This window comes from Neopelma chrysocephalum, unplaced genomic scaffold, assembly GCF_003984885.1.
Source record: "Neopelma chrysocephalum unplaced genomic scaffold, ASM398488v2 Primary Assembly neopelma1_59, whole genome shotgun sequence".
Taxonomy (NCBI): domain Eukaryota; kingdom Metazoa; phylum Chordata; class Aves; order Passeriformes; family Pipridae; genus Neopelma; species Neopelma chrysocephalum.
Genome location: NW_020897714.1, coordinates 29,112,297 through 29,139,839, shown reverse-complemented (window position 1 = coordinate 29,139,839; position 27,543 = coordinate 29,112,297). Strand labels below are relative to the sequence as shown.

The following is a 27,543-nucleotide window of genomic DNA, read 5'->3' as shown; positions in this document are numbered from 1 at the left end:
TCGGCAGGCGGGTTGGACTTGGGTGATCTCCAGAGGCCTCTTGCACCCCTAACTATGCTGTGACTGTGATCCCGTGATCCGGTACCTCCCCCCCGCCGGCACAGCCCCTGTTCCCACACACCCCGGCGGCAATCCCGAGCCGGCGGCGCTCGGCGCTCGATTGCGGCGCCTTGCACTCCGCTGCGGGGCCGCCACCCCGCTGGTGGTGGTGGTGATGGTGCCGCTCGGTGGTGGATTGCTCGCGCCTGGGCGCGGGGCGCAAGATGGCGGCGGCGCTGGGCCGGGGGCTGGACATCAGCCTGGCGGCGCTGCGGCAGCACGACCCCTACATCAGCGGCATCGTGGACGTGGCCAGCCAGGTGGCGCTCTACACCTTCGGACACCGCGCCAGCCAGTGGGTACGTGCGCCCGGCGAGGCACACACCCCCGCCGCACCGGGGACCGGGGCGGGGAGCGGCCGGGACACGCCCCCGCCGTGAGAGCCCCGCCCCCGCCCCGCCCCGCCCGGCCATGGCCGAGGTGTGAGGGTGGGAGTGAGGGAGGGGTGTGCCTGACACAGCTGAGAGCAGCTTCGTAGGGCCCGGGGAGTGGGCTCTGGGAGGCTGCAGGGATGTAGGAGTTGTGTCCTGTGGGGCAGGGCGGTGGAGGATGGGGTTTAACACGGGGCTGGGGTTTAACCCAAGCGCATGGGAGGTTGAGGTTTAACCAGGTCCATGGGAGGTTGGGTGTTTAACCCAGGGACACGGGAGAGTGGGTGTTTAGCCAGGGCTGTCGAAGAGTGGGGATTAACACGGGGCTGTGAAGGCTGGGGTTTAACCCCAGACTGGGGTTTAACTTGCAGCCACGGGAGGTTGGATGTTAACCAGGTTCATGGAAGACTGGGGTTTAATCCAGGGCAATGGAAGACTGGAATTTAACCCAGGGCTGTGGGAGAGTGGAGTTTAACCAGTGTCCGAAGGAGAATAACAAAGATGGTGAAGGGCCTTGAGGGGAAGCCATATGAGAAGCGGCTGAGGGAACTTGGTCTGTTCTTCTGGAGAAGAGAAGACTGAGAGGAGACCTCATTGTGGTCTACAACTTCCTCGTGAGGGGAAGAGGAGGGATAGGCCCTGATCTCTTCTCTGTGGTGACCAGTAATGGGACTCAAGAGAATGGCCTGAAGTTGTCAGGGGAGGCCTAGATTGGATGAAGAAAAACACTCTTCCCCCAGAGGGTGGTTGGGCACTGGAACAGGCTTCCCAGGGATGTGGTCACAGCACCAAGCCTGACAGAGTTTAACCCACAGCCGTGGGAGACTGGGGTTTAACCCAGGTCTGTGGAGGCTGGGGTTTAACCCAGGTCTGTGGAGGCTGGGGTTTAACCCTGGGACATGGGCCTCAGACACTCCTCTGCCCTTCAAACACCTATAATGGAACCCAAACATGTACAAAAGAGTGAGTGTAGGAGTTAACAATGCTAAAAAGATTGTTGTAAGATTTAAAACCTTAATTAACTCAGGGAAACTTTTGGTGATCTAACATTCAGGCTCTTTCCAGGTGATTCTTGCTTTGCTGTAATGGTGGGGCTTAGGGCCCATGTTTGAAGAATCTGCACAACCTCCCTTTTGTGTCATTTCCCCTGTACCTGTCCCAAACATTGCCCCTGAGGACAGGTGCCCTTTGGAAAATCCTCTCCCTGACTCTGGGCTGTGCACTGCCCTCGGGTGTAGTGGAGGGTTAATCCAGTTTAGCCTCACCGTGTCGTGCATTTAGGCTTTCCATATCTTATCATAAAACTTGGGTCAGATGCGTGGTGACCTGTGCTGGCTCCAGCCTCTCACCACCAGCTGATGAAGTTGGGTTTATTTATTCGTGGCTTGGATGAGAGAAGTGAAACTGATGGTCCTGGTAAACAGAGATAAAGGGGGGTTCACTGACAGTGAGCAAAACACTGCCCTGATTTCAACTTCCTTAACTTTCCTTTTCTTCAGGAGAAGACTGATGTGGAGGGAACGCTGTTTGTTTACACAAGGTGAGGACACTACCTTTTAACGTCTGCAGGATGTTTCCATAACCTGTGGATATGGAAAAGCTAGCTGGGATGGAGTGTGAATGAAGTAAATGAAGTCATGAAGTAAATGCTCCCCCTTGTTCAAGGGTGGAAAGAAACTGAAACTGGTAGAAGCAAATGCAGGGAAGAAAACACTGGGAAGGAGGCACCACCTTGTATTCTGATAAGACTTCCAAATGTGATTTAAATCTCAATATGGGTAAACTGTAGAAATCTTTTGTGTTGGTTTAATTAGGATGTAGCAGTGTAAAAAGTGTCTGGACAAAAAGCAAATAGTGAAATAAATAACGATATTCTTTAAAGTAAGGGAATGGTACAACTTAGGAAGCATTGTTTTCCCTGCTTAGGGTACATTCATACTACTTATGTCTGATTGTTCATTTTTCATGCATATTTCATCCAACATTTTGGCTGATTTTAATGCTTTCTTTTAGCAGCACCTCTGATTGTGGCTTTTCAGAACATCATTTTTACGTCACTTGTTCTAGCACATTTGTTCTGTTATGAAGCCTGCCCTATGTTGTAGTTTCCATGTTAGTGCCCCAGCATTTCCCTGTGACTGTTGTTAAAGTTGGAAAATAGTACAGTCAGCAGATCTTGCAGTAGCTGCCGGGGTTTAACACCAAAGCAGAAAGTTTCTTCTTCAACTTTTATGTCAAAGAGGAACTTGTAGGAGAGCTGAGAAAGCAAGAGATTGTTTTGAGAAGGCGAGAGATATATGTGTGAACTGACAGAGAGGCCCAGGAGTCTGTGAGCTTTGTGTGAAGTGGGAATGCTGGTTTCAATCTGTAGAGATCTTTTGTACCAGCAGTGGAAATGGTCAATAGTAATTTTTCTAAGCTGCTTTCAGGTGCTTTTCTAATTACCACCGTGAGAGGAAAGAACCAGCTCTTTGTTGTGCAAGCAGTAGGTGGATGTGGCTAGTTATGGGCTGCAGAACAGCAGCAGTATTTCCTGGTATGTTGGTTGTAAAGCTCAAGAACTGACAACGTGTAACCTGGTACTCCTTGCATCTGTGATCTTTCACTGTTCTTTTTGTTGCCTGAAGAAATTTCCATTTAGAGCAGGGGTTGATGCCTGGCTGCCCTACAGGCAACAGAATGGAACAGGTTGTGAACTGTGGGTAACATCATACATCATCAGTTTTAACTTTAATTTGCTGTTGCTTTGAACAGAGTTATAAAGTTCTGTGGAAAAGACATTGCCAACAGATCATAGGTTGGAGACCACTGGTGTTGCCTTGGTTGTTTCTATGTAGTCACAATGTAAAGTGATGTGACCATTTTACTTGAGATAACTTATTTACTACCCATCCCATCCTAGTGAATTCTGAGGAACAGTCAAAAAGTCAGACTTCCAGCTGGGTTAACACCAGTGGAAGTGGACTGTTTATTTGTTTTAAGTGAAGCGCTGACTGCTGCAAATTAAGGATTCTTGTCAAGGATTCCACTTTTGTTTATTTTTCTGTTGACTCCGATGCTGTAATGCAGCTTCCTGTGCTTTGGGTTTCATAGAGAAATCCACACATCAGCAATTGCCAGAGATGGCACTTTTCCCAAATGTTTATCCATAGTCTTTCCTTTATTGTCATACTTAGTTTGGAAGTAGTATCTCCTGTCAGGATCGTGATGGATTTAACAGCTCACCTTTATCTAAATGACTTGAAGTGTAACCCCCATGAACATGCCTAATGATTTAGAGTCATAGAATCATGGGATGGTTTAGGTTAGAAGGGACCTTTGAAGATGATCTGGTCTAATTCCCGCTGCCATGGGCAGGGACACCTTCCACTACATCAGGTTCCTCAAAGCCCTGTCCAACCTGGCCTTGAACACTTCCAGGAATGGGGCATCCACAACTGTTCTGGGCAACCTGTTCCAGTTTCCCAGCACCCTCACTTTTGTTCTTACACTTTAGATGGCATGGAAAATCCTCTTTGGGGTAACTGTTACTGTCTGCAATTGTTAACCAGAGTATTGAAAAGTATGCTTGCACTGGCCCATGACTGACTTATTTTAATTGCTTCTTTCTACTCCAGCAAGAAACTATAGGATAGATGGTGGTGTTGGATAAGGTGATGCTGATAGTCTGTTTATTTCTCATACATAACGTAGGGTTTTGCCATAATTAAAAGGATTACACAAAATACTGCAAGAGCCAATTGCTATTTCCTTGGCAACAAAATCAGTTTTTTGTGGTACCTCTTAGAAATAATAATAAAAGATTAATAAATTTGGAGAACTATACAGGAAAGAAATTCTAGTGATTTCTTTTTTTTCCTCGACTTGATGGGATTTCTGCTTGTTAATTTTCAGATCGGCTTCTCCAAGGCATGGTTTCACAATTATGAACAGACTGAGCATGGAAAATCGAACGGAGCCTATTACTAAAGACCTTGATTTCCAGCTCCAGGACCCCTTTCTACTGTACAGAAATGCCAGATGTAAGTATGTGACACGTGAGGTTAAATACTGAAGTCAGCTTCTCTTCAGTCTGTTCTTGGTTAAGGCAGTCCAAGTGTTTAGACTGCAGCTCTCAAGGGCTGAAATTAGCTGGTTAACAGGTGAAATTAAACAAAAGGAGTTTTGCTTTTTTGGTGTGCTGAAAGAGAAGAATTGCTCAGTGCTTCCTAAAATGCCACTCTACTAAAGAAAGTATTAGCACGTGCTTAGTAGTAATCTCTTAATTTAACTGACAAAGAGTAAATGTTTATTGTCGTGTGTATGTGATGGGCTGAGAGAAGCAGAGAGTGTGTGTTTTCTGAATGTATCCCAGTCAGCGTTGGGAAGTTTTGGAGTGGTATTTGTAGTCTTGGCTTTCTGCATAAAAATAGACAAATGCAGCAAATTCAAACCCTGTTTTCTGCTCCAGCTCCAAAGTACTGTCCTTGGAGCAAGTTGGAAGGCAGTGTGCCTCTCAGCCATTAGGCGTAACTCTTGACAACAGAACGTTGAGTCTAATTTAAACCCTGATGAAAGACAGAGTTATTACTTTGGGCTCTGTGTTTATCTTGCACGATTATCTTTATACTAGAATTAGCAAGTGTCAGGCAAACTCGGAAATAAGTGGAAGACATGAGAAAGCTTACTTGTGCATGCAGATATGCATACAGAGTGTTACAATGAGCAATTACATGAGAATGAGCAGTTGTAAATATACAGTTCATATCTGTGCTTGGAAGTGGAGCTGTGGTATCATCTGTGCTTTGTCCTTGATGCATAAAAGCAGATTGCAAAAGTGTTTTATGTGAGCTGTGACGCAGAAGTGTTCCCTCTGGATGAAGTAAAGGCAAAAGCAGCCCAATTTGATCACCTGCTAGACCTTTTTACTTCATAAACTCCTTTGGAGTTGGAAAGTATATCAAGAGGGAATCCTGTTGTTCACACGCACTATGTGGTAGAAGCAATAGAGAAATAACATTTTAAATAGCCTAAATGAAACTGCTATTTTTGAGAGTATTTTCTAGGTTGACAAAATATTGGAATTCACAAAGAAACTGAAAAGAAATGCAGACATATTCAGGCTGACCTAGGATATTGGGATTTTAAGTACCATGAGACCTATTATCCCATCTGTTTTTGAAGGGTCTTTCTTATGTAAGTGTAATCTTCTTTAATCTCATTTTGAAATTCCATTAGGAGTTTATGTGTGTATATACTAGTACCTACATTTTGAAACCTGGTCTATTAATTTTTCATTTTTGTTGAGACAATTGGTATAAAGAGTAATTAGAAGTTGTCATAACTCTTATGCTGACATGAAATAAGTCTGATTACTACCTGTAAACTGTGATTGGTTCATTTTTTTATTAGGAGGAAAATTGTGGGGTTTGGAGAGTATAAGCTGTTTTTCCCAAGAGATGTCAGTCTTTCGGGTTTGCAGGGTCTCATATATTTTAAATAGTAACCTGTTTTCTTACTTTTGCTCTTCTGATTGTCTCCCCCATCCCACCGAGGGGAGGGGGCAAGCAGCTGCATAGGGCTGAGCTGCCGGCTGGGGTGGACCCCCAGCACCTACACTGACAATTTGCCAGTGGCAACATGGAAGTAGAACTACCTTTCTTTTAGTTTAGAATTTCTGAGCCATGAGATCTGACAGTTTTTTGACTTCATGGCACTCTGTACTGTATCGTTCCCTTGAGTGCTGTCATGAAAAAAGAAATTAAGAGATCTCCAGCCCCTTAAACCTGTGGGTTTTAAGCCCTGATGTCGTAGTATTATTTTTCTCTACTGCTTCCAGATGCTAACAAGGAGTACTCAGTAATAGCTGTTTACTTGGCAAAACAGTGGACAGTTTGGCAGTAATACTTAACAGTATCTGGAAACAAGTTATCTTTTTCTAACCTTTTGTTTGACTTGGTGACTTCTTATGCAATTTTTCATATGTCTTCTTTTAGATCTTACAAAACTAACAGTTTCCTCTGTTTTTCCAATTGATATAGTGGCTTTCCTATATAACAGGACTTTTGTTATAACATAAATATCAGGAAAATACAAAAGGAAGCATTTAGAGAAACAAAGAAGTCCTGCCCAGTGTTTTGCTTCTCCCAATATTCTGAATATTTGTTGAAACCAACTTCACTTTAGTGCAGCTGAATATCTATGGCTGGTTGTACCACACAGCCTAAAATAAAACCTCTTGGCAGCAAAAGGTGGTGCTTGTGTACTGGACAAGTCCGCCAACATTTGTAATAGCTGTCATTTTGTAAAGCTTGCTTTGCATCCAATATATGGTTACAACAGAAAGATTTTTTCCAAAATTATACACAATAAATATAAGTTTTAGGAATACTTAAATTAAGAAAAGAAATATTTCATCTTACTTTATTGTTTTTTCATATTTCTTCTATTGTTCCATGTGATCCTGGTCATCTTAAGTTGAAATACTGTCTAAACACCATGTTGGAGACACAGTCTAATCCCAGGACTTTTCAGGCTGGATTTGGGATCCATGCCAGTTAATGTTTGCACTGATCCACCGTTTTACAGAAAAGTTTAGTTTGAGAAATCTGTTAGGCTGGAGCTGGGATTATTCATTTCAAAGCCAGGAGGGAAGATCAAATTACAGTTTTTAACGTCAGCAGAAATCTTTGTCCACCAAGAACAGAAGGTGTATGTATCAGATAAGGAATTTTCAATGTGACCTTTAAACTTATGTAGTTAACTGCAATTTTAGATGCTTTCTTTATGAGAGCAAGACAGAAGTCCTCTTTTCGTTTAGATCATCTAACAATTCTAAGGGTTTTACAAAATTTCCTGGGTTCTATATTTGAATAATCTTAACTACATAATTACTACTTTTTTCATTGGTTTTTGGTGATATTTATTGTGAAAACCAGTGTTTAGAGCCTGTTGCTTAAGCCTTGGTGCCGAATAATATGAGATAGTTGAGAAGAAATACATGGTGGTAAATTATCGAGTAAATGAACTTAATTTTCTCTCTTTAGCACTGATCAGCTATATAATAATTACAGCTATTCCTCACTGTGTATTGTACCAGGTGTTTATGCCTATGTACTGGGTCAGTGAATTATTTCCTCACTTGACTGATTTAGCTTTTCATAGCTGAATACTGTTTTTCATGCTTACAGGACACCGAGAATTTGGTCAATAGTAAGTTGTATATCTCAGAGTTAGCTTCACCTTGAGCATTTCAGCTGCCAGAGAAGAACACAAGATCCTACCTTAAAATAGCGTGCTAATTGTGACAATGATCTGATACAGGTTAATTGGGTGCTTTTCTGCTATAACGAGTGGAGAAAGAAATTGTGTGGCAGATTGACAAATACTTTATAACAAGTTTCTGTACCTATTGGCAGAGCAGTTGTTTTTCATTTCTGTGCCACCTTTGTAGCAAGGCCTTTGATCATGTCATCTCCTGGGCTTGAAGCAGAATGAAGCCTTTCTAGTCAGATGTGTCTGCTGAATTTGAGCCTTAGCAGAGGTTCAGTAAGTGGTACAAAAGCATGGTACATGCCTGTTTTTGTCAAACCTGCCTAGGCACATGTGAGACATACATAAGCTCATACTTGTCCAGTTTAACATGCCACCATATGTCTGTCAGAACCCTGAAAATTTTATATTTTCCCAGATTTCTATACTGCAAAGATGTCTAGTAGATGGGATGGAAGGGAGAGGGAAGTTTGCCAGCTGTACAAAGAAGTTTTGTGGGTTTTTTGTTTGTGGTTTGATTTTGTTTTTTTTCCTTCCCATGTAGGTCATAATTATTTTGTATGACAATTTTTCCAAATATATGCCTGGGCACAAGTGATTGTAAAATGTTTAGGAAAATGTGTATATTCTTCTCAAACTATTGTATTTCACTCTTAAATTCTAAATTGCAGCATCCGAGGGCCTTCTTAAATAGAACAACTCATCTTCTTTTGAGACTGATTGTGGCTCATTTTAGTTCACCCTTCTAAGTAAATACATCCTGGTGAAAAATACTAAATGGATAACAAGTGTCCCACCTCTGCAGGCATTTCTGAAGACCCAGTGACCCTGCAGGTAGCATTTCTTAGTTTGAAGGCTGTTAGAAGTTTACTTCGGAAGGAAAAGTAGGAGACAACACTAAGGGAATCTGAGTGATATGTAAAAGTTAATATATCATGAAAACCAATCCTTTTTTGGGTATCATAGTGTCTTGTTTACCCTGAAATATGTTTCTAGTCTATTTTACATTATATATTCTGTAACATGGTGTTTCAGGTCTCTTCTTTCTTCTGAAATGTGTTTTTAATCGAGCATTTGATGGTTAAATTTATTTGTGTATATATTTAGATTCAGCCTTCTGCATATTGACCAGTAAACTACTACTTGCTCAATTGTTTCCATTGAGACAGGCAAAATAGATATTCCAGGCATTGTTTTTATGAGGTAGTAGTGTTTCTCTTTGGTTTTTGGTTCCATTTAGAATGGAGAGCCTTATTTATCAGCCTCCTGCCTGCCAACATACAGTATCTGGTCCAATAACAAAAAACCCAACAGGATGAAAGCAGTAAATTGCAACGTGTATTCAGTTGATTATTCCCCAAATGCTCATTTGTTTTTCAGAATTTTGAAACAAATACCTTGAAGTGTTTTTAACTTCATTCAACTTGTATTATTTTTCTCTAAATTCAGTGGTCTGCTAATTCAGAAATATGACATGGCTTTCTGTTGCTGCATCATTAAGCAAAATGCAGTGGTTTTGTCACAGCTGAATAACTTTAAATAATTTTTTTGAGGTTAAGTTTGATTGCAGAATTATTATTCTGGCCTGCTACAACCTGCATGTTTTGTTGAAAATATTTCTGTAGCTTAAAACTCTTTGAAAAATGTTTGTCAATTTGGAACAAAAATGCAAGCTAAAACTATAGAAATTCAAAGTAATTTTGGTAGAAGGGCCTTGCCCTCTTTAGGGGTATATTCTTCTCAGCGTGTTTTTTTGTTAAACAGATTTGAGTAAAGGTTTTTTTAAGAAGTCTGCCTGGGCTGACTACTGCCACTTGTTCAGAATATGAATGCTTGTGGTTTACCTGCGGTTCTGTCCTTGGAGACATTTTTGTCTCAGAGATACAAACAAACCTCTCCTCCTTCTCTCCATTCCAATTTCTCTCCTTTGATCAGCATTATAAAAATTCATCATGTATCCAGCAAGGCAGAACAACAGCAGAGGTCACGATTGTCTTCCCTGAGTGTTCCTGACCCTAAAGTGAAACCTCAGTTTTGCTGAGAGTGTTGGAATGCTAACACATACCCAACAAGCATAGGTATTACTTCCCTTTTTTAAGTTTCAAAAGAAAATATACGTACTGAAAATTATTAATGTTTTACTAAGAGTTAATTCTAAACCCAGAAAATGAAAGTTGCAGCATGAGCTTTATCATGTTATTTGCTTTTTTTTTCCTGAAACCTATTTTACAGTTTGTGTCCAGCTTAACTGCTTTAGAGTTTGTCAAGTGCAAATTTTCTTGACACAAGCAAGCAACTTTCTTACTGCCTCTATTTATCAAGTGCATAGTGATGATTTATGGTTTTTCATGTGGTTTGCTCTCTAGTACTCAGTTAATTGACTTCCTTCTACCTACACTCAGAAATTATGTGTTCATAGGCTAGTTTACAAAAGCATATTTAAAGGCATTACTAATTTCCTACTATGTTTCCCATATAGTTCCTCCCTTTGTGGTCTGTATTTCAACTAACTGATGATTTTAATGTACTTAGAAAATGGTAAAAATTGCTTCAGAATGTCAAGAAAAATAATAAACTGCCCCTTGGAAGTGGTATAGATACCAATTTACATTTTTATAACTAAACCCATAAAATATGTACATTTATATATTAGATCCTTGTGCTTTCTGCCTCATTTTAATTTTCAGGGATGCCTGAAAATCTTGAATGCCCACCTGCTGAGATATAAAAGTATTATTGTAACTTGATGGCATAACTTAATACTATTTTGCAGTCGAGTATGGATGGATGTGCAGCAGTTCTGGCTCAAGGCAAGTGAGTTTTAAGATCAGGAATTGTGATTTTGCTATCTAGTGGTTATTTGGCTTGCCTATTCTAGAGTACAAAAGCTGATACACCTGGTTTTACAACTAAACCTGACTCAAATCAATGGAAGAAGTGGATTTTTAATGTAGTGAGAGGGACAGGAAAATTTGTTTTAAAGAAATATGCATAAATGCAAATTGATTAAAAATAAATTGACTGAAAAAGTGCCATAGGATATTGTTTTCTGTGGAAACTTTTAGTTGATCATAATTTTTTCTTTTCCTAAGTATCTCTCTTACTGAAGCCAGCCCTGGAATAAATGACCTGCAGAGGTCCCAATCAAACTAAATTATTATTGTGATTCTAGGATTAGCAGATATTGGTTAATTCTACTTAAGAGTGTTTGGGATTTTTTCTGCTTATTGTGGAGAATAAATGTTCTGTGATTTAGGTTTTTAGGGTTCCAATGAAAAAAAACAAAAGAAGAGGGGGAACTGCAATATCCCTTTTTGTTTGTTGTTTTTAAAGAAAAAATGTTTGTACTAGTAAGTGTTTCTAAATTTATTTTTTCCGGTGGTGCCTTATTTGTTTTCCTTAAAACTAAATAAAACCTATGTTTTTCAGGGGAATTTGTAGATACCAGTTCTGAAGGCCTTAAGTTTAAGACATGTTTGGTTGTGTAACACCATGTCCCTTATCACTCCACCCAGTACAGCACAGATATTTCTATTCAGACTTTCTTAAAAGGATGTTTTAGTTGTTTCTTCCTCACCCTTCCTACCCTGAGGATTTGTTACCTGATGTGAAAGCCTTTGACTGAGCAAAGCAAACGATTTAGAATGGTTTGCCTTCATGAAGTGGCTTTTTGCAGCTGTAACTATGATGACTGCAGCCATCTTTTTGCTCTTAATGATGTGTTTGTGTTGTGCCTTGAAGGTGGTCAGAACTGAGTGTAAGGAAAAGAAGTGCAGTAATCCTAAAGCAAGTTTTCAGTTCTGTGGGGATGATGGAGTCCAGTCTGAAAGTCAGAGTAACTATATGCCAAGTGAGAAGAAAGGGGCTAAGGAGCTAAGATAACAAAGCTATGTAGTTTTTTGATGGCTGGTAATTATTTTGTGTATGGTGGAACTATACCTCTGCCTGGGCAAACAAATTCATAGGAAAAGTTACATGGAGTAGAATTAAAAACATATATCAAGCACCCTGCTGTTGTGGATGAGTTCCTGTACAGAATGGAAGGAGAGTAATACTGCATGTATCTGCTAGACACAGTCTTTGTTTCCCATTTATGGATGTCAGCATATAAGCAAGATATTAGCTTGTCTGGAGGTTCACTGTTGAGAGTGTACTGCCAGTGCTGGGAATTCCGGACATCTTTTCAAGATAAGATAGGCATATGATGCAGCAAAGCTCAAGGGTTCAAGTTGGAACAGATAATTATTTTTTTTTTCAGGGAGGTTATTTTCATGTGACTACCTGTATACCCTCTACTTCACACACACCTCCTTGTATAGCATAAAATGGTGGGTGTTTCAAAATCAGGGTAAACACGTACCTGAATGCCTACATATTTCTTCTGCAAACGAGAATATTACAGAGCAAGTTGCTTTCAGAAATCTCTTGCGTAACCGCCTTTTCAGCTTAATCCCTTCACATCCTAACACACGTATTTAGTATTTCCAGCTTTTGTATGTTTTAAACTTCTTAGCCTCTTTGTCCAAAAAAAAAACCCCGAAAACCTTTATCTTTCTTTTTCCTTATACTTGCATTCCTTTTTTTTTTTTTTTATCGTGTCACGGTGGGAGTTGGAAAGCAATGTTCATTAGATGCTCAAAATACAATATATTACTAAGAGAAGCCATTCACCTACTTAACTCCACAGATTCGAGAATTACCAGAATTATCTAAATCCTGTGGTAGCATCAACACACATTCAGGAGTTCACAGTACATTATCACCAAATATTTCTCTAAGTTATTAGTGTAGTCTCCTACATTATACAGATTGCTCTGGTTAAATAGGAAGGCAATACTCATCGCAGCAGGTAGAGAACAGTACAATTCCTGTGCACACAACTGGATAACGTTGTCTTACCTCCAGGTTTGATGTAGAAGCAGTTCAGCTGAGTTTCATGCACCAGCTTCCCCTTATACTTCGTGTCAGGCTCCCCTGGCTGGTGGCTGGGGAGTGGGTGATACGCTTGCCGAACCAAGGCTTGAAACATTTTAAAATTCCAAGGAGCGCTGAAACAGCTGAACCTAAGTGTATTTTCTATAGATAGAAAAGGTACATTCCTTTTGGTCAACTTTTTCTTGCTTCTGAGTTGTTTTATGCAATAGCCTTGTACAGAAGTTAAAACTTGAATGCTCCTTTAAGTTAGTGACAACTGGATCTTTTAATCTAGAAACTATTTTCTAGCTCTTTGAAACCTCTGCAATATCTCTTGAGTTATCCTTCCTTTTCTTGCTCTTCACTCCTAATCCTTTCCTTGTCCTCTGTGCCTTATGCTCAGTTGGAGCCTTCTCCTCCCCCTGTCGTTTTTCAGGAAAACTTGGATTGAGAAGTGAAGATAATGGGCGCCATCCACCCATCAGCTCATCACCTCACCGAGCCACGACGATCTCTGGTTTCTGTATATCAGCACGGACTTCTCTGATAATATCCTCTTGTGCTTGAAAAAAATAGGTTTGTCTAGCAGAGGGTGGACTTCACTCCTGACATAGCCAGAAAACTTCTCTTGGAATGTGAGCTTGCTCACTTGTGCTCTTTTATATGTGTGTGTGTATATATATAAAAATATTTGTAACCTTCTCTGAAAACATGGAAGATAAATATGTGAGCGAGTGCATCCCACAGCGCATATACAAGCTGCTCACTTCTGTCTAACATTGATTTAATCCGAGCTCTTGAGTGCCTCATCAGCGCTCCCTTCGTCAAAACAAGCCTTAAATCGGCAGTAAACAATACTTTTCAATTACAGGAGGAAAAAGGAAAGAAACCCTTCCCAAGTGTAAGATAGCATAGCCTTTAAAGGACAAGGAATGTGTTATATACAGAAACACGGTGCAAGTGCTCCAGTGGAATTCCACTCGGGCTGCTAATGCAGTGTTGCTTTTTTGACTTAACTGCCTTACAAACTAGTAACAGCGTTGGGCTTGATGCCTGCTGTCTGCTCTGCTTTAATGGTTGTGGCTGCAGCCCAGTTGTTGGTTTTGCTGCACAGAACTTGCTTTAATAAAATATGAACTTCTCATGTCATAAAGAGTTGCTTAAAATCAATCATAAAATACCCCAGTGGGTTTTACCTGCTAGATTCATTATTTTGAACATACATAGGCCTAGGTCTTTTGGGGCCTGTTTCAGTAATCCTTTTACATAGCAGAGATATTATTTATATGAATAAAACCAACCAGAGATTCTGTAGCCAGGAGGAAAAAAAAAGTAAGAGATGTAAGTCATATGCTTCAGGTCAGAAGTCAGCAATAAAGGGACAAGGAAGATTCTTCCTGTGAATCATCTGGTGTTGGTCATTGTCTTAGACAGGATATGGACTTTCAGTTTGATGAGCTCCACCAATTCTTTTGTCTCTGCCAAACAAACTGCGTTTCTGTAAAATTTTAGTATTATTTGCTAAATAACATACAGTGTTACATTCTCTACATGGGAATGTGTAGCATCTCTCAATTAAGAAGTTCATGAAGTTTCATAATAATTAGAAAAAGGAGAGAAATAACACTGGATTTTTATGTAAGGTATCATGTGCCTTCCTGCAGGGCTTTACTGCTTTCTTTTTATTGTTATCTCTTTTTTTATTCTGGTTTCTCTCACATGAATATTTCTCTCTCTAACTCTCTCTACCAGAAAACAAAGTAGATGTTCAAATTTGCACTGAGAGTTAAAAGCTGAAGGAGGGGAAAGACTGAGGAAGCAGAAGATATATTTTATTCCTAAAGGATTATACATGAGCTAATAAAATACTGCTAACTTCTGAAGCAAAATGAAATATGCATTTTTACTTTCTGTGTGAAAATAATACAATTGCTGTAGTAAAAATAATCCAGTGCAACATTCCAAATTTTTATTTAAATTCAACTATATGTCTAGTGTATATTCATGGGTTCTAAGTTGCAGGGTACCTCCCAGTGCTGCTATTGTGAAATGTCTGGCTGCTAATATAAAATTATTTTGATAAATGTGGGGGGGGTTCAGTTGGATTACAGGTCTAAAATAAGGAAACATTTACTGCTGAAATTGCATTTTCTCGGTGGCAAACTTGATCTCAGGGGTACAGTCTGTTTCTCCCTTTGTACATATGCCCACATAGAATGTCTTGTGTTCAAGAATGCAGAAAAATCAGTAAACTACAAAGTAATCTGAACACTAACTTCAATAGTTAAAATACAGTTTTAAAAGATACACAAATATGTGTAAAAATAATTACAGTAATCAGAAAAAAAAAGCAACGAGGTAGTTCAAGGAGGTGGTATTTGTATCTTCATGAAAGAAATTACTAAATTGCGATTTCACAAGAAAAATATAGATGAAACATTCCTATTCATACTTTAATGATCATTCAGCTTTCAAGCATGTAAAAATGCAGGGGCCATATATGAACGATAAAGGGTTCAGGGGCACAGTCATCTACTGAAATTTATCTTGTGAACACAGCATGAACCAACCCACAGCTGGAGCAAACCTATTACTGTTTGCCTGTCATTATGTGAGAACAAGGAAAAGCCTTTCTGGGCCTGTGAAATTTGTGTTATATCACTAAAAATTGTACATACTTAAAAATTTCCAACTGCAGCTCTACAGACAAGCAGATGTCACTGAAGGCAATGTAACAGCTGACTGCAAGAGAAGGAATGGCTACAGAGTAATAGAGAAGAATTCTTTAATGTGTTGAATATAACATGGTAACAGGCTGTGGCAAAGCAATAAAAGGAAATATGTAAGATATGCTGTAAATATGAGGTAAACATTTAAAATCTCAGGAGGAGTAGTTGACTTTACTTTTGCCTATTTCTATGTGGATTTTTTTATTCTTTTTCTAACCATTTCAGAATAGAGATGGTGTAGGAAAAATGAACAAATCGCCTGCCTCCAAAGTGGTGGTGTGTACAGAGTATAGACATAGAAAAATACAGAAGTGGGGTTTTTAAAATTCTCTTAAGGTATTTCTTAGGTGTTTCTTGTATATACAAGTAACTTAGACTTCTGTTGTTACAGACTAAGAACTTAGTCCAGATCTGCAAGTGTATTTCCATTACTTAGGATCTGAAGGTATGCAGTGAAGAAATAAGAGATGAGATCACAACAGTCAGAATTAGAAACATCTTCTATAGTTAAAGTTGCTTATTTTCCTCATGAAGCCCTTTTTGAAGTTGTTCATTATTTTGTGGGAGTTAAACCATTTGGAGTGACAGCTCATCAGACTGATTATAGTAAAAACTCAGGTTTCAGGAAAAAATTACATGCTATTGAACACCTATTTGAGGTTAAAATAATCTTCTTTTTTCCCCTCTCTTCTATTATACTGGAAAAATGGCATCGTCAGAGTTTGGAAAATAACTTGACCTTGAACTCGGCTATAGCTCTGGAATTAGAGGTGTACCTTGACCTTTGGCAGGTACCTCAGAGATGCACTTTAAAAGTAATTGGGGACGTATTCTTAGATTGGACTAAATTATAAATGAAAACTGTGATGTTCAAATCCTGAGGAGTCCTCTACCAACTGTGTGTGGCAGACAGTGGAGGAGGCTTTATCCCCACAGGACTGGAAGCCCAGATACTCCAAAAAAAACATGGAAACTGCTGCTTTTCTTAACATAGTGGAAGGCAGGATGGAAATTGAGATGCAGAAGGCAGCTCTCCTTCCTATTCTTTCAAATGAAAGGAATTTTTTTTGTCTCCAGGGAAGTTCTCGTTCCTTTTCAGTTCTAGGTACGATGTGAGATGCACAGAATCAAGAAAAGAGTGTGGTTTCTAGATTAAGTGCTTCTACTTATGATAGTCTTATGTTAGTGTAAGCTTTTCTGCTGATAGAAAATATGGATCTATATTTAGCCTAGATTTGTGCAAGGCAGTTTTGTTCGAATGATTCCTGTAGATCAGGGCCTGGCTTCATTTCAGTGTATTGAGGATGTTTTGTTGTTTGCTTTAGAAAGTTAGCAGAGAATATAGAGCTAATAAAGGTAATAGTTTCAGATGTTGAGGGGCGATGGATTTCTTTCCACTAAGCCTTTCTCTGGTGGGTTTTTATTTCACAGGAAGGTTTCTTTTGTTGTCTCGGGATATTTGGATGCAGCTTTTAGCTTTGCTGCAGACTTACTCACTTGCCTTTCTAAAGTCAGTGTATATCTCTCATTTTTCTATATCAGAACTAGAACAGAACTTTCACCCACCATTTGTTTATCTTAATATCTCTTTGCTTAGCTTTTACACTCCTTGAGTGAGACTCTTTAGTCTTTTCCATTACAAAAGGCAAAGGAGCTCCAGCTCCAGTTTGATGGGGACATTTCGGAAGTCTATTGTGAAATAGTAATGAGAACCACTTGTTACTTAAGAGCAGCTTATAAATAAGAACAATAAAAGATTTATTAAGAACAACTTGTTATTTAAGAAGTTGATAGCCTGGCATCTACACACTTCCTGCCTTAATTTCAGTGTCACACACCATCCTGATTTAAAAATTATTGGGAACTGATGATGCAATGGCAGGAGGTGTGACTGGAAAACCAGTGGTGTGGGGAAAAAATAAATGCACTAAGCCAGATGGATCATAACATAGATGCTATTCCTGTGTCGTGACTAAAAATTTCTCGTAGCATCAACAGAATGCATTTTTACAGGAAATCTTGCAAATACAGTTTGCATTTAGGCATTTTTTTCCAAAAAAAGTAAAGAACCTGCTGATGGACTCTTACATCTGCTGAGCTTTATGGAAATATATGGATCAATGGACTTAAAATTTTCCTACAGTACTAACAGAACTTGAGCTTTGAGGCTATTTTAGGGGGCGTTCCAGTGAGCTAATTTTGTGTCTCTGCTACAGAGTTGATTTTTTTACCATAAAGAATTTCTGATAAATTTTGATTAAAAATCTGCCTGAAGTCAGGCTGTCACAGTAGAGCCACAGACATTATTTAGTAAACAATTCACCATCTCTGTGTTATCCCTTTTTTTGCCTCATGAAATCAGAAATATTTGCTGGCTCTATCTGGAAGTCTGCAAATTAGTCACCCAACTTTCGTGACTGGTAGAAGATGGCAAGGACATTTCAGGGTCCATTCTATTAACAAAAATTGTTTCTTGTGTTGATTTTTAAGGCATAGTTCCAGGCACAATTAAACAGATGGTGGTGAGGAACTTATTCTTGACTTCGGTAGTGTTGCCAATCATTGCCCACTCTCAAACCATTTGCTTTTGGGGGAAGGGGTTTTGAGGGGCTTTTTCATTTTCTTGGGGGTTTTGTTGTTGCATATTTTCGCTCTCTATGTCTGATCATTGCTTTGCATTAACATGTCTCCAAGTAGGATTCTTTTCCCTTTAACTGGTTTGGTTGTTTGTTTTTTTTCCTTGCTCGTTTGTATTTAATATTTTAAACATTTGAAATAATGGAAATACCAAGTCATCCTTTTCCCTCTCTTTATTAGCAGTTCCCCAAGTAAGTGGATTAGAAGCTTTATCAACCTTTAAATGAAAGAACAAGTGTCTGATGATTTAACAGATTGGATCTTTTCAGAGCTTTTTAGGAATTTAGGTTAAGCTCATATCAAAGTACACATTTTTGTTACCTGAAAAACTCTTCCCTTGCTTCAGTTTATTGACGTTTTTGTGCCTGAGAAGTCATAAAAGTTTTGGTTCCCCTTTAAAAACTTCCTGAAATAACAAGATATATCTAGAGCTGTATTTCCATTATTTAGAAGCAAATACATTTTTTATATATATGTTGTATTGTGCAGCTTTGCACAATGTAGAAAAGCAAGAGATCTACAAATTCCAGTACTGTTGATGGGCCACATCAATTATACCACATCAATGTGGTATAATAGGATAAAATTGAATTTTTTTTTCTAGTATTTTGGTTTTAAGTACCTAAAGACCTAAGCAAAATGTTGTGTTTGAAAGAACTTAAAGGCTCTTAAGAGCTAGAAGAACTTTGACTCTTAAACTGGGAAATAGCAGAATTAGGGTTGCTTGTGCAATTTCTCTGTTTATGGAATTTTATATCATGTGATCATTTTCTTTTGCAATAAGGACTTTATTTCAGTTATCAAACAGTCAGAATGACGTTCACAGGAAGAGTGGCTACTCAGTGTTCTGGCTTTTTTCTCATAGCTGATACGTGGGTCTCTTGCTTTGTTAAATGCCACTGAAATTCTGCGCTAGGGACAGAATTATTAATTGCTTTTTTCTTGTTGTTTTCTGCAAAAATAATCAGTATAATAGCTGATAACTTGTGAACAAACTGAACTGTTTTACCTTGCTCAGATTAGAAATATTATTCTCCCCATTTTACAAGTTGGGGTCCTAGGGCAGAGCAGTTAAAATTACAGAGACCAATTAAATAAGGGGTGCCTGACTTCCATTATTCAAGCCAAAATTTTCCAGTATACTTATTACTCACATGATCAAAACCACTTCTTACAGACTTCAATTTGATTGTGCTCGTAAGTAGCTGATGTTTTTGCAGGTCATGCACTCAAATCTTACGCAGAGGTCTCGGATCTCAAGTCAAACACTGGGATATGAGGCACACACAGTCAGTGCGGCCACTTAAGACGACATTTCACAGCTTGTGTATTATTGCACAACATCTCTGGGGCAGCGTCAGAGATGGAATTCAGCTTTCCAAGACAGTGTGCAGTTGCCTCAGCTGCAGGTTTTTTTGTATTTGCTTTCCTTTGTTGCAGTCCTCTCTTGCATTGTGCTGCAGAGCAGGATGTAGAGCTTCAACAGGCAAGTCTCCTGCACCTCTTGAGCCCGAGCAAAGTAGGTGGAACATCATATGCTTGTATTGGGACTGTAAACATCATGGACAAAAGGAACACACTTACATTGGAGTAGAGGAGCACAAAATGAACATGGCATGCTTTAGTTCATGTTTTAAGTGAAGAACTTGTAGATTAAAAATGATCATTGTGGATATAACTCACTTTGGTTCCTTTTTCAGTAGGTGCTGCAAATTGGGGGCTGCAGTATTTTAAAAAGTACTAGGAGAAGATATGCAAGCATTGATAGTTTGCTGAAGAGACAAATATTACAGGAATGGTAGACAGCACAGAGAAAAGACGACCAACATGGAGGTGTCTGGCTGCCATGTAAGATGTGTGTACAGAAACTACTTTTTAATATAGCAAAGCCTGGATTTACATATTCAGGAGCAAGAGTCTAGACCATACATAGGGAATAAAGTACCTTAAGAAGCATGATATCAAGAATAAAATATGAAAGTTTAAGATTAGTTTTGTTTATTTATTTGTAATACCAGAAAGTGTAAAACAGTTTCTAGGTACAGGGGAGTCTCTAGTCAGGAGTTATTTCTGTATTAATTTTTACCAATCTTAAATACTTTATACAGTCTGTGCAGCAATAGCTTAAAAATCGTGTGTTCCAGGTATGCTGAAAGAAAAACTTTGGTAATGGAAACATCTAGCCAGTAGAAGACAGAAAAGCTAATAGCTGGAAAAATAAAGGGTAAAACAAATAATCCTAGAGAATGCTGTCCTTTTGTAATAGAATACTTAACGCGAATGATTCAAGTTGATAGGAAATTCTGCATTATCATAATAACTAAATAAATGTTTCAAATACTGAGAGGTTAGAAATTGTTATCCATAATTCTGGTAGATAGCAGCTGTCAGCTTCTGCTTATAAATAGTATCAAGTGCTCTAGTGTTTGTGAGGACAGGAGAAATCCATAGCCAAAAAATGAAAATTGTAAGGCGGAAGCTGTAGAATTGGCTCTGAAGTCGTGATTTAAAACTTAAATAGTGTACTTCCTGAAATTCAACCACTGAGGAGTGGTTAAAGGAGCTTCACAGATTTTGTTAAAATTCTTCAGTTTTGATTTATGAGTAGTCTACCTTTTTCAAATTCTAAAAATTCTAAAGACTGATATCCCTTTGTATTTAATAATTTCAGTTAGATTATTTCAGTCATTTATTTAGCTTCCCATTCAATATTAATTGGATCTTCTTGATTTGATAGCTGCATTATATCCTTCTAGTTTTGTGTAATCTTGTTAAGAACATCGTAATTTTGGTGCTTTCTTTTTCCTTTAATGTCATCAATTGACTTTGATTTCTTTTTTTTCTGTTTTTTACAATAATCTCTTCTTGGGTAACTTTCTGGTTGAAGCTGGGCCTAAAAGTGACTTAATAGTTCCTCTTCTGTGCAGCAGTAGAAAAATTTGCCTTTTCCTCTGCTGTTTCGTGATGTATTTTTGATGTGAATATTTTAGTGAAATTACCACTCTACAGGTGATACTTAGATCAGGAATTCAGTTTTGTCAAACAGTCTGATAGAGAGGGAAGGCAGATAAAAGTAATCTGTTTAGATTTAATCCTGATAAGACATGCAGTGTTTTCAGGATGGTAGAAAGCTTGCAGTGAAATTGTTATTGTGTGTGTACAAGTGTGCCAGGTTCACGACTTGACAGTTACAGTTCGTAATCATCTTGGGTTCTTTTTCTGGTCGTGGGGTTTCATGTGTTGTCACACACATCAGAACTCTTTTTGCCATTTTGTGTTCATCATTAAACAAGATGGAGGCCATTAATACACATTTTTGCTACTACTATTTACAACTTTTTCTCCCTTAAATGCAGATTATAGCAGAATATAGTACTGTAGTGTGAATTTACACCGTGGTTACTCCGGGTATCTCAGATTTCCACAATTTGCTGCCTTCTCACCAGTACCTCATTCTCACACGCATGGAAGAGCTCAGAGTATGTTGTGCTGCCACAAATCGAGCAGCTGAGTGATTATTTCTCAGTGTATTTCTGAAGTGTTCATCTGCTCTGGGCAGATGGGAGAGGTGTGGAAGGAAGAAGGGTAGAACTGTCCACTTCTGAAAGATTTCACTCCTGACTGGGTGAGCTGTAAGCTCAGAGGTTGTTGGGCTTTGGTCTTAGCTCGCTTTCAGCTGCGCTTCCTAATCTGAGTTGAAAGTACCTTTTAACTGAGGTGAGAAAGTAACTGTGAGTGGGTTTGAAGCTCAGCTGACATCTAGGCTGAAGGTCTCTGGCTCTGCAGTATCCTGACTTAAAGCTGGAGTTAAGGATGGTGGTTTGGTTTGGTGGGACAGACCCAGTGTCCTTATTCTGTGATCTGAAATGGGTTTGTATTTGTGGGTATTCTATTTCAGAATATTAGTAGTAGTTCTGTAAAATCTGAAATGATCTGTTATACTGGTTATCAGACAGTTTACTTGTATTTGTCACTGAGTGGAAGTAAACTAGTAAACTAGTAAACTAGATTGGAATAAACTAGCTGTTGATTCCAGCCTTTCAACTTTTAATGGTGAGAAGCCCTGCAGCATTTCCAAGGGACTGTCAGCATTCAGATTTATTAGATATTCATAAATACCCTATGACATGTTTGATCAGTTGGCCAAAAGGTGAAGCTGCTCAACTTATGTTTCATATTGATGGTGCCACCAGCTGTGGCAGACATAAAAAAATTGGAGAAGATGAAGCAGATGGCCAAAATTGCATCATTACTCTTCAGCACGGGAGATTTTTTTATAACAAAGAAGAATCTTGATTAAAACAAATTTGATTTGTCTGGGCTTTCAGTCTGCTTGCTGTGTTGTTGGATTGAAGAATATAAGGTTAATTGTGATTTGGACAATAAGTTTTCAAATGTGTTTCATCAGAAGAATGTGTAGTTTTGCATAACAGGTTGGTGTTTTGGAACCTTGTGAGTTCACACACTCTTCTACAAATTCACAATTTATTATTGGATGCCTATTGGAATGTGCTAGAATATTAATGTATATTTTCATGCATATTTTAATATTTATGTTAAAAAAACTGAGATTATTTGTGCAGTTCAGCTCTTATGTTGCATATTTGTAGAACCACAAGTGCGTATTATGTTACTTACCTTTTTTAGGTGAATAATAGAAATCATCACACTTTTCATTAATCATAAAAAGGACAGTACATCTTTTAAAAGTCAATATTTGTATTTCTACAGGGTGTCTTTTGGTTTTTGGGATAGTTTAGACTTTTCACCAATGTGCTGCATTAAACAGTTTGAACCATTTTTAGTTCTATAGGACACAATACAGAGCTGAAAAATTTGAGGGGGAATGGAGAAAACTATTACACTTGTGTCTTACAAGCAGCTGTACGTTCATTTTCTTTCCAAACACTAACAAAGCCAACATACACTTCATGTGCCATGGGTTTGGCTCAGTGGAATTGAAGGAGTTATTGCTTTTGGATTCTGCTGATCTAAGGAAATATTACATCATCAGGGTCAGTGTTGCAATTGTTTTTAAGCAGGTACTCAATCCATTTCAAATGAAACCCATTTTCAAACAAAATCTAGCCACTACTGTGTTTGAAGACATGTTAAGAACTGCCATTTCTTAATAAGGTTAAGGGAAAACTCTTCCCTGCAATAGGGTAGGAGGGGGAAGGGGGAAGAAACACAGCACCTGCCTATTTGGTGCCATGAACATGGGTGGTGCACAAGGTTGTGGTGATAGAGATGGGAAGATCTGTGTTAAGCCTTTGTGCTTCTGCCTTCCTCTTCTCACAGCAGATGCCTGAGGTTAAAACTAGGACAGTTACCCTGACAAATGTGGACAGATTGTTTTGAGACAGTGTTGTAGATTTATTCCCAGGCTATCTTACCAGAGCTATATCACATGGCTGTGAGTGGAAAAAAGCTCCCTGTTTAGGATGATTATGGAACCTGCACTAAGTACAGTCCCATTATGGTTCTTACCATCATGATGGTTTCATTAGCGGTGTGTATGTTTGAAAATCTTGAACTACTAGTAAATTCAAATCTGTTGTTGCTGCAGACACTTACTTTAGTGAAGATCTAAACTTATGCATAGAATTCTAATCTTGGGGTTGGCTATAGATAATTACTTCTTTTATGACGAAAACAATGGACAGCATTATAGGAAATCTACAGGGAGGCAGAGCTATGTTCCTACTACTTCAACAACTTTGATGCTATATAGGATAGACCTGAACACTGTTGAAAGCTAAACAGATTTTCCTACTTATGTATGCATGCAACACTCCCTGCAGTAGGCTAGTCACTGGAGTCTAATGGATGTGATATGACAACTGAAAAAAAATGACAGAGAAAAAGATTTTAAAGAAAAAAACCCCACTGGTTTAGTGTTCTGAAGAAAAGAATCAAATACCTTTGCCTCTATTGAATATTTAAGAGCTTGTAATTTACATGCTTAGAAATGTGCCTTTGATCTTTTCTGATTTTTATAGGATCTCAGGTGTCTTTTTTTGTTTATAGATGGGGAAAACATAAGACAGAAGTAAATTTTAAAATTTCTTTACAGGTCACTTTTAAATATCTACCAGGTAGAATTGCTGTCTGAGGAGATTCTCATAGTTTGTGTTTGATGTGCATTTGCAGTGTCCATATATGGGATTTGGTTTTATGATAAGGAAGAATGCCAAAGAATTGCAGAGCTCATGAAAAAGTAAGTGATGGGTAACCAAGACTTTTTTTATGTGCTTTTTTATGTATGTATTTCTGTACATACATGCACATTATATTTCTAGAATGATCATACCTTTCTGCTTTAAACCTATATTTATAAACTTTGTTGCAATTGTCAAGCCTGCATTTTGTATAATCAGTAATAAGTCACTGTATTGCAATACTTTTTCCTAATTTGTGGTGCAGCTTTCCAGCTACATCTGAGTGTAACAGTTGATATGATTTATTTCCTGATGACTCAGAGATCTGTTTTGAAGAACTGTATTCTTTGGGGGTTTAATATATTTTTCGGTTTGGGGAGATTTTGTTTTTCAATGTTACTGTTACCTTTTTTCTTCAATCAAGGTAAGTGCAGGCTATCTTGAAGGCATAATATATTAATACAATTTCTGTGGGTTTTGTCCTGTTTGTACATCATGACTGAATTCCTGCTTCTTCATTTCTTAGTGATATGTACACAATTCACTTTGTTTTTGCAATATAAAGCAAGACTTCAATTATCTTTGAATTTCTTACTTTCATGTACATAAAGATGTTATTATTTTATACATATTACAGAAGCTTTAGTTTTGCAGTCAAGTTGGAGATCACACAGAACTATATTCTCAGCTGGTTTTTAATATAAGAATGTCATGGATAGTTTTTTCCGCTCCCACTCCTTTCTTCATGTGTCCAGGATGGACAAGGCTCATTCTTCTGCTCTGCCCTCAGGCAGCCTAATTATGGGCTTGTTTGCAATGAGCCTTTTCTTATGACTGTGTTCTGCAGGATTTAATGTTTGCTTGGAGGAGGAAAGAGCTGAAGCCTCACAGATTTTATCAATATGTGCAATCTAAATTTTTTAGAGCTATAACGTGGAGGATATACTGAAGGGGCCGGGTAGGGACAGGCAGTGATTGGATATTCTGGTTTCCTGTGGTATACAGGGCTGGACATATCATTGCATCACAAATCTTGCAAGGACAGTAGGAGGGATGATGTAGAGCCACGTCTTTATCGTCCCAAGCAAAGCCATGGCAAGTGGGTACAGTCCAGCTGACAGTATTAGGTGCTAACAAAGCACAGTGCAAAGACCTGTGGAACTCTCCTTTTCAGGTCATCTGTCTCAGTCCTAACAGCTTCTGTAGCCAGAGGCTTGCTGAGGGAGTGACATCAAGTTTGATTGCCAGAGTTGCCAAGTGCCCCAAAGCCCATTTATGTGCCCTGCAGTACAAGTCCACGCAAGGCTCATCCTCACACATCTCAATTCATAGCAAAGTGCTCTAATTCTTCTATGTTCCACATCGGATTTGTGATAAAATACTGGATGGGAAGGTAGTCATGTTTCCTCTGTATATCCTTTTTTTAAAGTACTACCTGCTGCTTTTCATTTTGCAGTGACAAAACATTGTGAAACACTGACTGTGACAGTGGTGAGGGTTTGTTTAGTGGGGCTTGTTGGTTTTACTGTATATCCTACAGCTCTAAAATGAGTCAGTTGTGACCCAAGAAATAATTGATGGGGATGAATTTACAGAAATAAGCAATGAACCCCAGGAAACCCAGGTTTTTGACAGCTCGTTTTAGTTAACTAGCTCAAGTTTCAGTTGGTGGTGATTAGGTGCTCTCAAACTGGTAATTTACTACAATAAAACCTAGTTTTCAGAGGATTCATGCAAATGTAAACCACATGTAGTGGTTTATAATAGCAGTATTTCATATAGATAAAAAATACCCTGTTGCTCAGCCAATTGGCTGCGTGTTTTAATTCTCAGCATTCTACAATAATAGTAAAACAGCTGGGGCAGGAAATTGGTCATTTGCTGGTAGTTAATGCCTGATTTGTGTGTGTTTGCCATCCTCCACCACCAGCAGAACTGAATAACACTATAAATTCCCTGCTCCTTCTGGATATAGAAGCTGTGACTCAGTTACAGAAATTTTATTCTATGGTCTGGTGTATTCAAGACTGGAAAAAATTGATCTCTTGTCAAATTATGGGTTTATATAGCTCTTTTAATAGAGGTCTTTTTAATACATGCTTTAATGTAGATGGGGGGAAAACAAAAATATTTGAGTTTCAATTAAGCATTGTACGGTAGTTGTGGTTAAACTTTTTTTATTTTATCTGGTTTTTTGTCTTGTATATTCTCCTCTCCCCTCCAACTTTCAGCCTCACTCAGCAGGAACAATTCAAAGCACAGCAGGGCACAGGAACAGGAGTGTCCCCAATGATTATGAACTCTGCTAATAACAAAGAAGTGGATATCTTACGGATGCTTACCAAGGCCAAAGATGAGTATACCAAGGTGAGACTTGCTGTTTATGAAAAGAGGACGTTTCTTTTGGGCAATGCTATGATGCCAACATGCTCCTGCTTTACATTATGAAACATAAAAGGTTTGATTTTGGTTTGTTTCCTTTTTGAATAGTTTTACTCAAAAGTGAAGCTGCTTTTGGACAGTGTGCTCTCTCGTTTTGTGGAGCGGCTGGTAGCAAAGTTCTGACAGAATTTGCTAAGGGTTCAAAAGAAATAAATGCCATCGATAAAAACTTCTGGAAGGAGAACATGGATATGATTGATTATTTGTTGAATGGTAGAGGGTAAGAACAAGTATAAATTGCCTTTTGTTTTTATCCTTAGATCTCCTGTGCTTATTGAGTAGCACTTTGTGCCCTTTTTCTGGGTGAAGTGTTCACCTGGTAATAGTTCCTGAGGTTTGTACAAATGACTTGGCTCAGAGGAGGCCTTTGACAGTGAAGTTACTGCTTTTAATTGTGGTTGTTAGCTACTTTCAGACACTAATGGAAGGAAATGAAAAGGTTGAAATGTAGTATGGTTTCAGCCCATGTGCTTCTTTGGTCTTCTGAGGCTTCTAAATAAAGAAGTAACTAATGGACTAATAATGTTCTCTATTATTGAGCAATCAAAAACGTTTTACTTTGGGGAATAAAAATCTAATAATTTTAACTATTCATATATAAGCTGCAAATTGTTACAGACCCTGCAGGTTCCTGCTGCTGTTTCCTGTACTGCTTATGTGCTGTCCATGCAATAATAAAGCTCATAAGTGTTCTGAGTCTAGAAATATATATATCCGTTTTTCTCTCTTTAAATTTCATGTTTATTTTTTTCTGAAATGTAGCTACAAATAACATCCTCAGAAAGACAATAGCAAACTGTTTGAGTTATGGTGATATCTAGCCCTTTTTGTTGTGGTATAGTTTCTTTTGAAGCTTGGGGCCTTTGTATTTTGTGATTTAAAGTATTATGGTGGACAAACTGTTCCAAAACCAGGTATATTTTCTATGTTTTAATACTG

General features: G+C 38.6%; 1 protein-coding gene across 3 annotated transcripts in view; it reads left to right on the top strand.

Moving 5' to 3' along the window:
• The first annotated feature begins 253 nt into the window (after positions 1-253).
• DCP1B (decapping mRNA 1B) overlaps positions 254-27,543 on the top strand; it is a 42,970-nt gene continuing 15,680 nt past the window's right edge. The window contains exons 1-6 of one of the 3 annotated variants that reach the window (XM_027680739.1): positions 530-1,300; positions 1,355-1,433; positions 1,970-2,010; positions 4,365-4,492; positions 24,155-24,221; positions 26,394-26,529. In XM_027680739.1, the coding sequence (XP_027536540.1) occupies positions 1,422-1,433; positions 1,970-2,010; positions 4,365-4,492; positions 24,155-24,221; positions 26,394-26,529 (384 nt within the window). In that variant the 5' untranslated portion in view covers positions 530-1,300; positions 1,355-1,421. The other 2 variants (XM_027680738.1, XM_027680740.1) reach the window with 2 other exon arrangements.